The sequence below is a fragment of the Dreissena polymorpha genome, chromosome 3 (genome assembly GCF_020536995.1).
Source record: "Dreissena polymorpha isolate Duluth1 chromosome 3, UMN_Dpol_1.0, whole genome shotgun sequence".
NCBI classification, from domain to species: domain Eukaryota; kingdom Metazoa; phylum Mollusca; class Bivalvia; order Myida; family Dreissenidae; genus Dreissena; species Dreissena polymorpha.
This window is the reverse complement of record NC_068357.1, coordinates 98,461,430-98,479,530: the sequence shown is the minus strand read 5'-3', so window position 1 is coordinate 98,479,530 and position 18,101 is coordinate 98,461,430. Positions and strand designations below refer to the sequence as shown.

General features: G+C 35.5%; 1 protein-coding gene across 3 annotated transcripts in view; it reads left to right on the top strand.

Annotated features, from left to right (window-relative positions):
* LOC127875473 (sprouty-related, EVH1 domain-containing protein 2-like) overlaps positions 1 to 16,118 on the top strand; it is a 34,910-nt gene extending 18,792 nt beyond the window's left edge. Inside the window, exons 4-6 of one of the 3 annotated variants that reach the window (XM_052420549.1) lie at positions 6,660 to 6,694; positions 7,921 to 14,916; positions 15,117 to 16,118. In XM_052420549.1, the coding sequence (XP_052276509.1) occupies positions 6,660 to 6,694; positions 7,921 to 8,787 (902 nt within the window). In that variant the 3' untranslated portion in view covers positions 8,788 to 14,916; positions 15,117 to 16,118. Of the gene's footprint in view, positions 1 to 6,659; positions 6,695 to 7,920; positions 14,917 to 14,982 lie in introns of all 3 variants that reach the window. The other 2 variants (XM_052420548.1, XM_052420546.1) reach the window with 2 other exon arrangements.
* The last annotated feature ends 1,983 nt before the right edge of the window (positions 16,119 to 18,101 follow it).

Here is an 18,101-nt window from a genome sequence, read left to right as displayed (position 1 = left end):
CAAAAAATATCGGGTAGGAAGCCCGACCAATGCCGACCGCCCCCGATCACTCATGCCGCCCGAACCAGACCAGTACCCGACTGCTTGGTCGGGCTTGATCGAGTTGATCTGATCGGCAGTGGGAACCCAGCTTAAACCAAGCCTATAACCCAAGAAGTTTTACAATGTTCTGGATAAAATTGTTATGCCTCCACCATTGCAGGTGTTTTTTCTTCGACGGGTCAATGCATGTGTACACTTACATGTACATCTAACAAAAAAAAGCTTTGACTGGTCACAATGATTGAAGCATTTGAACAGTGGTGACAGTGGTGTCCTAACATTTCTTGTCTTTAAAGATCCTTCATAATGCAGAAGTGAAACCTTAAGTGACAAATTTCCCAATGTATATAATATACATAAATGGTATATGAAATCTATATGTATACCATGTTAGTTACTGACTTGTACATGTACTTCTGTGGTAGTTCACTAATTTGGTTGTGTTCTTTGTTGTTCCCTTGCTGCCTATTGGATGCGACAATTCTTATGATAGTATGGTACACCAAACTGGACACGCTGGAGACTAGTGGTAAATCAACTGTTGTGTTCGTGCTCCCAAATTGTCTGTGTCCTGGAAAACCAGGCTTAATGCACATCCCTGAATTGACACAGAAGAATTTTCTCTCTTTCCTTAAATAGTTTATATAAAGAGTTTAAATTCTTCTATGTCAATTTACATTTCTTTCTACTTGATATGGATACGAAACTTTAGTATATCCCTGAATTGTGGTCCCTGTATTAGACAATGCAGTCCCCAAAGACTGTCCAAACGATGGCTTTTAACTGCAGTGCCTTCAGTGAATGAAAAGGCCAGATTTAACTTCTTGGAATCATAAAAACATAAAAGTGTAAAGTTTTTTCCTGGGCCAGTCTGTGCATTAAGCTTAATTCCAAGAACACGCCTCTTCCATTTTCTTTTTATACCTTTGTTTCTCAGTGTTGTGTTTATTGCAGGGTTTCTTTAAAGGTTTTTACTAATAGGTCATTTACCCGAGATCACCTTTTGTCATTAGGAGTATTGTACAGGTACAATTGTTAAATTCAGGTATCTACATTTATGTTTGAGATATTTGAAGACATCTTCTTTTGAAAATCAGGTCATGATACATATGAATTGACTTGAGATGTCATGTATTTATGTGTAGTTTTTTTTTGTTTAGCATAGCTGTTTAACACAGGTTTTGACATAATAGCGGATATAATATTTGACTAAAAACAGATTTCTTAAAATTGTTGGAGCGCTAGTCAAATTCCTTTCAGTAATAATACATGTGTATGTAAATTCCACTGTACAGTAAAATGTTCACAAATTAAATGACTGGACTGTTTCTTCATCATTTTTCAGGAAATGTATAAATACATTGCCACAAATCTCTATGTATACCTTTAATTTTGTTCACTGTGTGTCACTAGCAACAATTTTACTCCAATGAGGAAAATTATTATTTTCATTGAATCAAACTGCACATTGCTGAATGTTGTTCTGTAATTTCTTGTAAAAAATCCCCATCACATAAATTCTAATTTTTATTGACATTAAAACGGGTGTGGAGACTTAATTGATCCATGCTTTCCTATAAGTTTGTTGACTCCAGTTCCAAATAGGTTCTGTGATGAAACAAAAACCAATGAAATCAAATTGAGATACCACTGGTATGTTTTCCATCCAGTAAGTTGTGCCAGGTTTGGGGGTGGGTGTTTAAGTGAATTACTATCATTGATTTGCCTATGGGCATCAAATGGATAGATAGATTTAGATTTACAGTCATCAACATATCTAGTATGGAAATAGGCTAGTTCAGCTACTATCAATAGAAAATGTGGAATAATTATTCAGTTATTATACCCCCATTACCATTGGTAATGGGGTCTTTATAGGAGTCACTTTGTCGGTCGGTCTGTCTGTCTGTCCCGAAATTTCATCCGATCTTCAAGAAACTTAGTCACAAGTTGTATGTAGATGATGTATAGGTCAAGTTTGAATATGGGTCATGCCGTGTTAAAAACTAGGTCACGGGGTCACTTAGTGTGTTTTAAACCGTTGTCCGGACCATAACTATGTCATTTATTGTTAGATTTTAAAATAACTTGGTACATGTTCATTTGTTCACCATCATGGGACGGTGTGTTGTGTGAAAAAAGTACGTCAACATCTCAAAGTTCAAGATCACACTTGGAGTTCAAAGGTCAAATGCATGTCCAGGCCATAACTTTATCATTTATTGTGAGATTTATAAATTATTTGGCAAATTTGTTCACCATCATTGGACGGTGTGTCGCGAAAGAATTTCGTCAATATCTCCAAGGTCAAGGTCACACTCTGAGTTCAAAGAAAGGTCAAATGCATGTCCGGGCCATAACTTTATCATTTATTGTGAGATTTTAAAATCATTGGCAAATTTGTTCACCATCATTGGACGATATGTCACGCGAAAGAATTACGTCGAGATCTCCAAGGTCAAGGTCACACTTTGAGTTCAAAGATCAAAAATGGCCATAAATGAGCTTGTCCGGGCAATAACTATGTCATTCATTGCGAGATTTTAAAATCATTTGGCACATTTACTCACCATTATTCAGGGGTGTGATTTTTCCGCGGATCGGTTGTCCCTGGGGTCACTTCTAAGATTCGCGTAAATTCGTAAAAATATGTGGGGGAGAGGGGGTACCACCGATTCAGCGGATCGCGAAATCTATCCGCATTTTACACTGGTAGATTCTGCCTAAGCATTATTAAAACGAGCGATATGATTGGCTGTCGTTTTCCAATCTTCCAATTAAAATCAGTTTCTTAAAATGTGTTTGGTACGCTTGCAAATGGCGACGTTGTGAAGCGAAAATTAAGATAATTGAAATGACAAGTAGTAAGCGAATTAACGACTGACATCATATAGTTTGATAGGAATAATGAAATGTGTTTGTCAACGAAAAAGACTACGTTTTAGATACAAGCAACACTATTTTTATTTAGAAATGTGCACAATGAATTTGTGTCCCGGAGACCAGTGTGAGCAAATTGAAGTGCAGTCTACTCGCGAAGTAAAACAATTTAGAAGAGTCGAACATGGAAATAGACAAACATGATTTGATTTATATGTTAGTGGATCTGTGTATAATCAGATTCATATGCATATTCTGCTTTATTATGTTTGTCACGCTGTTCAGTAAAGTGGAAAAGCATTGAACTTAAGATGTGATATGCAAGATATTGAAAGGTAAACAAATTAAATATATTAATATTACTCAGTTTAATACATCATTAACACAAGAAGAACACTCAAGTGTGTGTGTTTATATTATGTCCATTTACTGTAATTCAATTAAAAAACTGCTGCTATTGATCACAATAAATACTGTTTACTTTGCATCCTCAGTATGTTAAATGTGAAGTTTAACAGGTTTTTATAAAGAAATATTGTTATTAAGTTCAAAAAGTTGTTTATTTTAATGTCTGTTTTAAGGATTGTCATTGCGTTATGTGCGTCATTCGCGTAGTCAAAATCAGTCGACAGAATTTTCCTCCCCTCTGACTTTGCCTCAATCACACCCCTGATTAATGGACAGTGTGTCGTTCGAAAGAATTACGTTGATATCTCCAAGGTCAAGGTCACACTTTAAGTTCAAAGGTCAAAAATGGCCATAAATGAGCTTGTCCGGGCCATAACTATGTTGTTCATTGTAATATTTTAAAATCATTTGGCACATTTGTTCACCATCATTGGCTGGTGTGTCGCGGGAAAGTGTTACGTTGATATCTCCAAGGTCAAGGTCAAACTTTGAGTTCATAGGTCAAAAATGGCCATAAATGAGCTTGTCCGGGCCATGACTATGTCATTCATTGTGAGATTTTAAAAGCATTTAGCACATTTGTTCACCATTATTGGATGGTGTGTTGTGCGAAAGAATTACGTCGATATCTCCAAGGTCAAGGTCACTCTCTGAGTTTAAAGGTAAAAAATGGCCGTAAATGATCTTGTCCGGGCCATAACTATGTCATTCATTGTGAGATTTTAAAATTACTTGGTACATTCGTTCACAATCATTGGACAATGTGTCTTGCGAAAGAATTACGTTGATATCTTCAAGGTCAAGGTCGCACTTGGAGTTCAAAAGTGAAAAATAGCCATAAATGAGCTTGTCCGGGCCATAACTATGTCATTCATTGTGAGATTTTAAAATGACTCTGTACATGAATTTTGTTCACAGTGATTGGACAGCGTGTCATGCGAAAGAATTAAAAAGTTCAAAGGTCAAATTATGGCCATAAATAATAATGGCATAATAATTCTTAAAAATCACCATTTAGATTCTCTTGTTTTGTGAAGACAGCATGCAAAATAGTCTGTGGTCTGTGTTAATGCGGCATGTGGGGGTGTACGTCACGTCTGTGACAAAGCTCTAGTTAATTGATCGTTCCAAGTTGTTTTTTTAAGAGGTGATTGTATCAAATGCTATTATTAAACTTGTACTCATAGTGTTCTAGGACACCATTTCAGAAACTAGATATTTAAGTCTTGGTTTCATATAAAGTTGCAATTTTGTTTGACAGCATCTTTGGGTAGCAACTTACAACACCTGCCTTGACGGGCAATTCTCACTGTTACCAGAATTATTGCAATTATAATATAATTATTTCTGTTTTTGCAAAGAAGTACATTCCTTTTCACATTCTCTTTTTTAACTGAAATAGCAGAGGTGAATACATGTATGTCTTGATATTAAGGATGTATAATTTTATTGCAATTCCTAGTTGTGCCATGTGTCACAGATGAATAATTCTGCATAGTGTACATGTATGTGAATGTAATGAAAAAGCCATTTGTAATGTTCAGAGTGCAACACGTGTGCTAGTATATGGTGTTGATGGTGGTGAATGTGGTGAAATGGTGTTTTGTGGTTGATTTTAAGGCTCTTTATGTGGTTATTCATGCTGCAGGGCATAACTCATCGGATTGACATGTGGGGGTGGCATAATCTATTTGTGATCCTGTAAAGTATGTTGATAATGTACAATAATATAGTAAAAACCACAATGGTATTATATCAGCCGCACCTTGTTGTGTGATTTTAATGCGAACATGCACTTGAAACTTAATATACAATTTTATCCCATCATCAGACGTGCATTGTCGAAATAAACCACTGTGGAATAAATTTTCCTCTATTTTGGCAGTGCTGAAATATAGCTGTCACACGCGGCGGAGAATGGCCATATTACTCGGAATCAACTATAAAGTAATCATTTTTAGTAAAATCGAATCAGATTCAACAAAACAAACAATTTGATACCAAGATGTAATATATTACATCTTGGTATCAAATTGTTTGTTTTGTGGTTCAGATTTTCTAAGCCTCGCAAAATAAACTTTGCTTTATTTGGCACCGACCTAGTATTCTCTATATATTAGATGTTGGATTGATTTAACCCTTTGCATGCTGGGAAATTTGTCGTCTGCTAAAATATCGTCTGCTGAATTTCTAAAATTAGAATTTTCTTCATTTTTTTCAAAGAATACTATCAGAATAGCAAACAGTTTGGATCCAGATGAGACGCCACGTTCTGTGGCGTCTGATCTGGATCCAAACTGTTTTCAAAGGCCTTCAAAATTCGGTTCCCGCACTGAAAGGGTTAAAGCTTTTTTTATGAGAAGATTCGCAATTGTGGAACACGAAAGGTTGGGGAGTTCTTCATTCTATACTTGTTTGTTGTTATAAAATGTTTAATACATGTACTGTAGCATTATAGGATCATAGAATAAAACTAAAACACTTTGAACAATGTTTAATTGTAATCCCCCATGCTGTATTGTACATTTTGCTAAAATACATGTAGCTGAACAAAGTCCTGTATTTATATCTTTGTCATAATTATTGTATGTTATCATTTAACTGTAATATATTACATTGTATCACGGAAAAAGCAACTTTTTGGAAAACCCCACTAATCTGCTGGTACAAATAAACATGACCCATTATAATCCTTTCAAAATCACATACCGTATCAACCGTTATTATTTAAAGTCAGCTATCATTGGTTGGTATAATGGACCAGCGTTGTTTGTACCGGGGTGATAAGTGGGTTTTTCTAAACTGGTGCTTTTCCGGTATCAGTCTATTAAGGTACCCCTATTTAGTTAAGGATTGGGCAATACAATGCCTATTTTTATGGATTTGACCTTGCCTGTGCAGGATTGTTTGTAAGTATTTTTTGATAGAAAACATGTAGAAAATCTATCAACACTGCACAAATATAAAGGCCTGATGCTGATTCTTTGAAGTTCAGACAGTTTGGTAGGTTTTCAGCACAAATAGCTCTCAAGTGGTGCTAGAACCCACAGTGCCAGGTGGCTACATAATTAGTATATGTGTGTAACATAGGGACCATCCCCAATCATGATCAGGCAAAGTGTGTAACGTTGGGGCCTTCCCCAATCATGGTTAGGCAAAGGAACCAAGTCATCCTCGTAGTTGTTTGCTACAGGTAGATGTATGCTTCAATGCTTGACTGTTAAACAGAAAATGGGGCTTGGTTTGCAAAAAAAGATGTTGCCATTCTGCTAAGAACATATTAATCTATGACATCAGTCAGTTTAATTGATTTATTTTGTGCATTCCAGGGTTAGAAGATGGAAGAGCAGATGATGTCTTTGAGGTTAGTCTGAATTTAATGAATTACCATCTGGCGTTAATTAATAAATGAACATCATTCGCCCTAGTGGTGCAAAAAGGTACCATGTGCCTTCGAATTTCATTGTCAAATTGTGTCCTTTTGCACCAATGGGGAGATATGCCACTGTGCCTCTTGTGTCAGTTATTTAATTGAGACTTTTATGTAAAATCTGTAACCATGTGATAAAGGTTACAAAGAAACTATAAATGAGCATTGCTGTGGGAAACCCCGGCTTAATACATGTGGGTAAAGTGTCGTCTCAGATGAGCCTGTGCAGTTTACACAGGCTAATCAGATACCACACTTTCTGCTTTTATGGGTTTTTTTGGTGAAAGGAAGTCTCTTCTAAGCAATATTCCAGTTTATGCTGTCATCCCTGATAAGCCTGTGGCAGTGCAGACGGCACAGGCTACTCTGGGACGCCACTTTACCGGTACTCACATGCAATAAGCCCCCTTCTTCCCAGTGGGCCACACAAAATCATAATTGTTTGAAGCAATCCTTGAGGGACAAGTGTAAACTGGTCAATTAGTTACCATGTCCTTAAGCAACAATGAAACTGCCTCTTGACTTGAAGACCATCTAAGTGTAGAATACACTATTGTATTACATACTCGAGGACTTTGGTAGCTTTATGTGTGTTCTCTTCTATACTCGACCTAGAATAATCTGAGTTTACTAGCTTCTCTATTTCAAATATGAGTGCATGTTACTTATAGATTAAGATACTATTGAAGTGACTTTCTTCCTTTCAACTGTGTTTTCCATATCAATGACTTGTTAAAGTGCATGCCCTTCAAAGAATCATATACGGTGTGGGGGGGGGGGCACAATTATACCCCTTCAGTTTCTTTCTACATTGACTATGCTAAATTATTGAAAAGACTTTTTTGGTCAAAAATTCATGTGATGAAGGTTGTGGGTTCATACCTTCCTGCTCAAAAGCAAAATAGCTGTAAGCAACCAGCATAAAACCAGAACAGCCGGTGAGTAACTCGCAGTCTGTTCAGGTTTTTATGATTATTTTTGCTGCTCATCAGTATTTAAGGGTTGAAAATGAAGCCTTCAAAAAACCTAAATCAATTTAGAAACTTTGTTTATTTAATTTGATCTTTTAAGGAACTACAAATGTGCCAAAATGCGTATCTATCGGTAAAATGTTAAGCTAATGTAGTCATCAAATTCAATCACAATGTTTTCTGTGTCAGGAGCTTGAGTTGCCGATATCTCGGACGGGCAGTCTGTCCCAGAGCACAACGTCAACGACGACCAGCTCGCCCCAGTCTCCAACCACGTACACGCCTTCCTTACAGGACATGTATAATAACTCGCACATTCGTCATCATCTCCACAGAGTGCATTACCTGTCGCATCGGCAGAAAAACGAAATGAACAAGAGCATGAGTGGTGGAAGTAGAGAGGAAACTGAACCCGTGGAAGAGGATGTTTGGGTGCAACGTGAAGATGTGAGAGAAAATTCTGATCAGGGATTATTAGATACTAAGACGAACAGTGTAGAATTGAAAGATTATTCTTATGTGATCTTTGCGCGGAACTCTCAGCATGAGTATAGTTATCCGTATTTAGAAACTACAGAAAAGCCTCCCTTGAAAAGGGAAGCAATATGTAACAAGAAGAATACTAGTATAGTAGTGCAACCAAAGCCCCCTTTACCAATGAAAAGTAAGAAAACTGTCAAACATTATACCAAACATGCATCTGGACCATTGCTGGTGAAAGCGCAGTGCAAACATTGTCATGAGACGTTTACTCATGAGAACAACCACAGAGGGAGCTGTGAGGAAGCCCCGGATAGTGTAGAAACCTGCATAGAAATATTGACTTGTGTCTCGTGCGCTAAGGGTATCATGTACCACTGTATGTCAGGCCCGGACGGTGAGTTCGGGCACCCTTGTATATGTGATTTCTCGGACAATTCAAACTGTAAGAAGTGGACGGTTCTCTCAGTGCTGTCCATGTTTGTTCCTTGTCTATGGTGCTACTGGCCTTTCAAAGCCTGCCATATGTGCGGCGTGAGTCTTGGATGTTGTGGCGGCCGACACAAAGCAACCTGAGGACCAGCCTTGGAGCTCGAGGGATCAGTGCATACGTAAAACACACATTCATGCCTGCAGGCAGACTTGTTTGCGATGGCTATGTGATTATCAATGTATATTGCTCGCCTTTCAAATAACGTACTGCATGCGGCTTAGACGCAGTGCAAGGTTAGTGAATGGTTCATCAATATTTTACCCATTTCACCACCGATGTTGTGAGTCGCATACTCAACCACTCTACCTTTGCAGAACCGGAAACCCGCGAACACAGTTTCCATGGTAACTTTTGTTACTTAAAATCGCCTGACTTCTTGCTGAGCAAGGGACCTGTCCGAAATGGTTACTACACTTGTGGCGCCCCACAGAAGAAGGGGTGTCGTCGCCTATCAGCTACTTTGGTGCAATTAAACCGCTGTATGTCAGCACACATGCAATATGGGGGTGAGAGGCTCGTTGACCAGACATGGATGAATGGCAGATTGCAATCAGTGCTTAAACGCTGTGTTTAAATCCGTACTTTGTTTTGTTTTATTTTTTTGTATAAGATATTGGTGAATACTTGTTTTTGTTGAAAGTATGTTATTAATGATACACCAATGTTGTCTCCCTTTTGTTATAAAATGCTTTTTGCTTGATAAATGAAGATGAGGCTCTATATACCAAAAACAAAAATGATTGTGTCGGTGAATGTTGTCATGGCCAGACTTAAATTCACTTAATTGTCTGTTTATGGCAGATGAGATACTCTGTGTTCAAAATCTTTTTAGTTTAAATGCTTTAGTGTTAAATGTACATTTCTTTTTTTAGTTAAAGATTAATCATACTTCTTTACAACACATAGACATAGACAGATTTTGCCTTCTCATTTGTTCTTGCTATCATGATCTTTGTTACATGTATGTACATTTATGTACATTGTACATGTACATTAGACTTTTTTCTGTCGAATTGAAACTATATGTCATGCATAGCAATGATATCATCTGGAATCTTTTTTAATGATATGAGTTATTTGAATGTAATTATATCTACAAAGGGTCCAATATGTATCTTAACAATTGTATATGAGCTTACTAGAGCACGACATGCTGATTATAAGCTTTTGTGCATCTTTCTTGTCAACATTTGCCATGTTTGCTGTCAAGTGTCATATTTTGTTGTCCAGTCTACATTGGTTTTGGTCAGAACATTTGACCTAATCATATATAGGCCTTTTTTGAAAGAGGATTTTTTTAGACCTTAAACTATGTCAAAAGAGAAAATTAAAGAAAATTAAGGCCACATTTTTTGCCAAATTGTCATGAAACTGAATCAGAAAATTTGACGCAAAGATGTATTAGCCACGATCAATACTGTGTCGTTTTGGCACTAGGTCAAATCAAAGAAAAGGCATGTTCACACTTTTACATTGTTTTGCCCATGAAATGTGGTTAGAACATTCATCCCAATTATATTTATACCAAGTTTGAAAGTTATTCAAACTGGGCCAACAAGTTAACTTGGTACAATTAAAAAAAGCTTGTTCACACTCAAGACTGTATTGCCCAAGTCAGAATGGATGTTCCAATTATATAAAACTTGTGTTAGAGATTGTGTAATTAGGGGTTACTGTCATATCTATTAATTGAGATTTTTGCAGGATGTTTGGCTCTAATGTTGTTTTAAAAGAGAGAAAGTAGTGTTTATTTACATGTGATAAAACAACTTAATTGTTACAAAAATTGGATTATAACACAGGCTATATGTCTCTTGCCATACTGCTATAAAAACTGGTATTACAGCTGGAAATGGGCATCAGTAATAAAAAAGTTAAATATAAGCCATTTATTTTTATGACATGTAGTAGAGTGTTTTAATTTTTTGATTGCATTTCAGTCATTTATAAAAAAAATCGCCTTTACTGACTGGTACCCTACATGTAGCAATAACATGTTAATTGTACCCATGATGGGAAAGTCAGTCTGAGATTTTAACGTAAGGTGTAAACAAATTGTGTCATTTCAAAAACATGAGTAATATCCAATTTACTTACGTCAAGTTACTGAGTTATCAAAGCAAGACTCTTATACAAAAAGACACATAAGTTTAAATAAAGATTGAACACAAATTTTCAAACAAAAATAATGTTTTTGTAGTCAAAAACAGTTTTTGGTCATTTCAATGTTTTCCATTGCCCAAACAAGAAGCTTATATGTAGGTTTCATGGGCAGTGGTTTTAGATTACACATTACATTGTAATTTGATTTGTTAATATGCTCCTGTATAGTTTTTGTGTTCAGAAGCAAACGGTTATGAAAAATAATGTTGTCAGAAATATGATTCTTTGTTGAGAGTTATTACCCTTTTTAAATTGCCAATGTGCCAAAAGTTGTTTGGGAATGATGATATTTGATTGATCATGTATCAATAGGTTATGCATTATCTTTAATGACTTCCAGTTTGTAGTAGAAGATTTAACAAAAGACAATAACATTATAAATTAAAAATAATAACATTTATTATTTTTAATATTTATTCACATAAAATGTTTCTTGGTGACCATATTCTGGGCGCCATTATTAAACATCTCACAAAATTAAAACCAAAAGTTTAGATTAACGGAGGGTAACGAAATTAGAGCTTATTCTCTACAAAATAGGTAACTGTTTTGTCCATACCATATCCATAAGATTTTATAAAAGGTCATGCGTAATGCGCATTATTGATTGTAATTTGACTTTGTGAACTTTTTAAATTTTAAATGTTTGATATTTAAGCCAATTTTTATAGCAATGTTATTTTTATCGTTGCACTACTTTAAATATGCATGGTTACTGGTTAGAAGAGAATTTCATATGGGATTTCAGTTAGGTAACCTTGTAAGCAATAATTGAACATGATCTGATGTAATAATGATGGATGTGTTTGCATGCTGTATGTGTATTGGAGAGAGTTTAATTATAAATTAAACCTACATGTATGTAACTCACATAGTCTATGCTTTAGGACATTAAAAATTAGGAAAAAGTGGATGCTGAAAATGAAACCCCACCATGTTTTGAATATGTACATAAATGTCTACATGTTACCTAAATTCTCACTCAAAAAACATTGAAAATAACCTAATGGAAAAAGTCCTGACTTTCTTTAAAGACTTTATTTGGAACCACAACAAAAAGAAATTTTTGTTTTCCCTTATGGTCAGACAAGTTTGATACATGTTTGTTATAAGGAATTATTATTTGAGTTAAACATATTATCAATATGTTAGGAATGATTATTTAAGTTTAACAAATTGGATGTGTTCAATAAAAAATATAAGGATTATTTTTTTCGCCATGTCGCAGATGAAATATGTTAGTGAAAAAATTCATTACTTTTTGTTTGTTTGAGTTTTTTTTAAACATTTCCTTAAAGTATTTTCTAATCAGATGGAAAACATCCGGCTACACCCTGGGTAAACAGGACTGAAAGCTTGTGCTAGAAGTGATGTCCCACTGCACTGCCTAATCGGGGTCAACTTTTTCTTTCTAAATTGGATTTTTGTTTAGAAAGGACTTCTTTATTTTTAAAATTTCATTGAAGCGGAGAATGTGACTTATTTGTAATAGAGGATTGATGTTCATGGTAAAAACACCCACTCATTAATGTTATGTCAAAAAGGTACCATAGCCAAGTACTTGAGACATAACACCAGTATACAAGTAAGTCTAAATACTTTCAAGATGTGTAACAGTGTTGTTGTTTTTTGCGTACAGATGGAAAATGTATGCTTATTATTGATGCTTATTCATGTAAGAGTAGAAGTAATACATCTTGTTTATATACCGTAATTAGTACAATACAGTTATGCATATTTGTGTGCCTTGCATAGTGTCAGATAAACGTTGTACTGAGAGTATTCCAGCAACCATGTTTATCTATAAAAATTGGACCACTTGTCTTGACTTTATTGAAGCACTTAAATAGAAATGTTCATCTCCTTTTTAAAGACTGTTCAGAAAGCTACTAATTTCTTTGAAATTTTAAAAGCTGTATATTCCATGAAAATGTCCCATCTAGCAGACAAAATGAAAAAATTATGTTAGTTTTTGGTAAAAAAAGACTCATTGTCATGTTTAATATAGTGTTTTGTTTAATTTGATATGACATGTATGTGTGACTAGACTTCAAAAAGCTGTGATGTAATGTTTGTATTATATGAATAAAACTTCCATAATAACGCAAACAAGATATATGTTAATGTTTACTTGTATCTTTTAAGAGTAGCTAATAAATGTTATTTGAAACTGATGCAACACTTCTCAAACGAACTTGCGGAACAAATATCATATTGCGGTTAGAAGTGTTACTAAGCAGAGCTTATTTTGTTCTTTCTCTATTTACATATTGAATGTATTGAGAAAATGGGTGCTTTTTGTTGATGGATAAACTATGCCAGTTAGCCATGTATTATTTCACCTGTAATATTGAGCTAAACATTATCTACTGATTGTACATTGTTATATTCTATTTACAGCTTAATATTCCTGTTTGATGCTTCACAATACGTTTATGATTAATATTGCTAACTTGCAAAGGTTAGATTGGGAGGTTTTCAAAATAGGAAACATCAACTCACCATTGACAAGAAGGGGCCATAGATCAATCATTCAGTCATGCAATAAAGTTTGCATTTAATTTGTATCTCAGAACTCATATATTTTCTGTTGATATATTTTCAGTATTTTGTCTTTAAGAATATTGTTTATACATCTGGAAATGTAAGTTATTTGAGTAATAATTAGTTATTTGTGGTTGTTCAATTGTATTTTTAAAAAGAATTTTTCCCAATTTTCTGAAGTACTTGTGAATTAAGTTTTTTGCCAGAGCACACTTGAAGTAGAAATAAGTGCTGTATACAAGTTTTCTATATCATGCATTTCAGCCATTTAAAACAAACATTGGGTTGTTGATGGTAAAGAACCTTAAAATAGTGATATAATTTATAGATCTTTAAAACAGAATTAACATAAGAAGTTAAAAGCATGATTTTGGTAGTTATGGTAACAAATTTAATTATTGGTGAAAAATACTTACATGAATTTGGTCATTGTTAATTACCGGGTATAATATTACATAGGATAAGCTGAATACATTTTTTATGAAGCAGTTTTGTACTGAGACGTCCAAAACACAGAAAAACGAGACCATGTTTAAATCAAGGAGTGTTAAAAAACAATATGAATATTCGAGACTTGTATTTTACGGTTTAAATTACTTCAATTTTTCTTCTATAGATATTATAAAATACGATTCAAGTTGTTTCATCATATTCATCTGCTTGCTTTGTTAATAAATATGTATTTAAAATAAAAGATTGTACACACACACACACACACACACACACACACACTTGTATATAAGAGATGGTACCCAAGTGTTTGTATACTGCAGATCCCTGGAGAGTGCAGGCACACACACACTTGTATATACGAGATGATACCCAAGTGTTTGTATATTGCAGATTCCGGAGTGCAGGCACACACACTTGTATATAAGAGATGGTACCCAAGTGTTTGTATATTGCAGATTCCGGAGTGCAGGCACACACACTTGTATATAAGAGATGGTACCCAAGGGTTTGTATATTGCAGATCCCGGAGTGCACACACACACACACACTTGTATATAAGAGATGGTACCCAAGTGTTTGTATATTGCAGATTCCGGAGTGCAGGCACACACACACACACACACACTTGTATATAAGAGATGGTACCCAAGTGTTTGTATATTGCAGATTCTGGAGTGCAGGCACACACACTTGTATATAAGAGATGGTACCCAAGTGTTTGTATATTGCAGATCCCGGAGTGCAGGCACACACACACTTGTATATAAGAGATAGTACCCAAGGGTTTGTATATTGCAGATCCCGGAGTGCACACACACACACACTTGTATATAAGAGATGGTACCCAAGTGTTTGTATATTGCAGATCCCGGAGTGCACACACACACACTTGTATATTAGAGATGGTACCCAAGTGTTTGTATATTGCCGATCCCGGAGTGCACACACACACACACACACTTGTATATAAGAGATGGTACCCAAGTGTTTGTATATTGCAGATCCCGGAGTGCAGGCACACACACACTTGTATATAAGAGATGGTACCCCAAGTGTTTGTATATTGCAGATCCCGGAGTGCACACACACACACTTGTATATTAGAGATGGTACCCAAGTGTTTGTATATTGCCAATCCCGGAGTGCAGGCACACACACACTTGTATATAAGAGATGGTACCCAAGTGTTTGTATATTGCAGATCCCGGAGTGCAGGCACACACACACTTGTATATAAAAGATGGTACCCAAGTGTTTGTATATTGCAGATCCCGGAGTGCAGGCACACACACACTTGTATATAAGAGATGGTACCCAAGTGTTTGTATATTGCAGATCCCGGAGTGCACGAGTATGGCTGTGATGTGGAAGTCCAAGCATGTCCATGGTGTCTTGCTTGAGAAAACTGGGCTTAATTCATGTGCTTAAAGTGTCGTCCCAGATTAGCCTGCGCAGTCCGCACAGGCTAATCAGGGACGACAATTTCCGCTTTAATGGTATTTTTAGTTTCAAGGAAGTCCCTCCTTACCGAAAATCAAGTTAAGGCGGCAAGTGTCGTCCCTGATTAGCCTGTGCGGACTGCACAGGCTAATCTGGGACGACACTACGCACATCTATTATGCCAAGTTTTATCAGAACAAAACACATGTATTAAAAATTGGTTGTTAAACAAATAACACATGACTTGGTCAAGTGTAAAAGCGCATCTGTTTTAATGTTGAAGAAGTAATTAAAGTGCATATTTAGCGATAATTTATTCAATTAATGGTTTACTTTGTTGTGCTCTTTTAATTCCTATTGCTCCTTGTAATGGTATGTAATGTTAAACATTGTTGTAATATTTTTTAACGATTTCCCTATTATGTTATTGTTAAAATATTAACCATTTTTACACTTAGTGTTTTAAATGTTTGTATAGTTTATTATTAATAACAGAATAGACTAAAACATTTAACAATTTTATTTGATTTTTTTTTTTCAATTTTATTTTTTGTCATGTTTTGTACTACTGAATGAGTAATATTATGTGTACATTTATCAGTAAGTTTCAGATGTTTTAATATGACATTTCTTTATATAATTTCTGCTTTATATATTATGGCAAATGTGTTTGCTAATGTATAGTTGTACATTAAGAATTGATATTTTATATATATATATGGAGAGAACCATTTTCGTCTATCATAATTTTTCACACATACTGTGAGCAATTTTAATGATTTCTGGAAAGAAATAAATTGAGCTAATAATACAATACCAATGTGTTTTTGTTATGCCACCATTTGAAGAAGGCAGGATTGACCCTTTCCCCGATTAAAAGCAAAGTGAAAATGGCTTTTGCAACCAGCATAAAACCAGAACAGCCTGCAAGCCTGCAAGTAACTTGCAATCTGTTGAGGTTTTATGCTGTTTGCTGCTCATTAGTAACACAGGGTTGGAAATGAAGCCTGTAAATCTTGAATCTAGTTAAAAAGGTATTTAATTATCCTGCGCCATAGGCGGAGGGATATAGTTTTGACATAGTCCGTCTTTCGGTCTGGAGCCATATCTTGGAAGTGCTATGGTGGATTTCATTGAAACTTTGTATGAGTATATATATGGACAGAGTTATGGCCCTTTGTATCTTGAAAAAATGTTTTGAGCTTTATCTCCATTAACTCATAAGCCAGAGCAATGAAACTTGCCATAGTTGTTCTCAATCATCTGGGGGTGCTTCACATTCAACACCCATAATCCTAGGGGCTAATGTCAAGGTCACACATTGAGGTCAAAGGGCGTTGTCCATCCGTCCAGAAACTTTTGTGTTCAGAAGCAAATTGGCAGGGGATATCAATTAAACGAATTTGCTTGTGAAATTAAACTTTCTAAGGGACTACACATTCGTCAAAATACATATCTAAAGTGGTAAAGGGTTATATATGTATCTAAGTGGTAAAGGGTTATATAGGTATCTAAGTGGTAAAGGGTTACATGTATATACGTCTTAAGTGGTAAAGGGTTAAGCGGTGGCTCTGTCTTTCCCTGGGTATGTTTGAGCTTCCAGGTGGCCGTACACACATTTCTGTCTCGGCCATAATTTTTCCATATATTGATGGATTAAATAATGTATAAAACAACTTGGCACAAAAGTCAACCGACAAGATGACCTGTTGCATGTAACATTTGTGTCCCTACCTCAAAGATAAGGTCACACTTTTAGGTACATTGTAACAGGCCAATTTTTAGCACAAAAAAGCTTGAACATTTCCTGTCGCAGCCATAACTTCTCCTTACATTTATGGAGTATAATATAACCTGGCACAAATGCAACCGTGGCAAGAGAATGTGTAACACCTGTGTCCCTACCACAAAGGTTAAGCTCAAACTTGTAGATTACAGGTCAAATTTTGTCACAGCTTAAAAAGTCTCTGCCATAACTTTTCCATATTTATTACAAAAACTTTCAACAAATGTAAACCATCATAACATGACAAATAGTGTGTAACAATTGTTACCCTTCCTCAAAGATCAACCAGTATTTACCACAAAATACCTCCATTAGGATATGGTTTGTTGTGTGCAACGCTGTTCTCCTTTCCTCAAATTATAACAACAATTTCTGTCTAACCCATAACTTTGCCATATGGATTTTAAATATAACAAAATAAATGAAAACCATTATAAAGTAATATGTCACCTGTACCACCAGTCTCCTTATCTCAAAGATCAAGGAAATACCGGTCCAGTCAAGTTTGGCCAAACAGCAACTTGTTTTTATCATAACGGAGTTTTGCAACAAAATTGAAATGTGGGGCATCTATGGACAAACGCCTTGTTGCTCCATAAAACTAAGGTCTATGCTCCAATATGGGTATCAGTGAGCACTATAAAGCTTGTGCAACCTGTAACTTAATCTTTTGACACCTTTCCATATTTATTACAAAAACTTTCAACAAATGTAAACCATCGTAACTTTCCCACTTAGACACGTTTTTTTAAGCATTTGTAGTCCCTTAGAAAGTTGCATTTAATTGAAGACCTTTCTTCCTAGATTAAAATTGTAAAGGCTTCATTTCCAATCTTTAGATACTGATGAGCAGCAAACAGCATAAAACCTAAGCAGACTGCGAGTTACTTGCAGGCTGTTCTGGTTTTATGCTGGTTGCAAAAGCCATTTCCACTTTGCTTCTTATGGGGGAATGGCTTAAAATAACTTGCCTCAAATGTTCATTACTTTTAACACACATATTGCATGCTA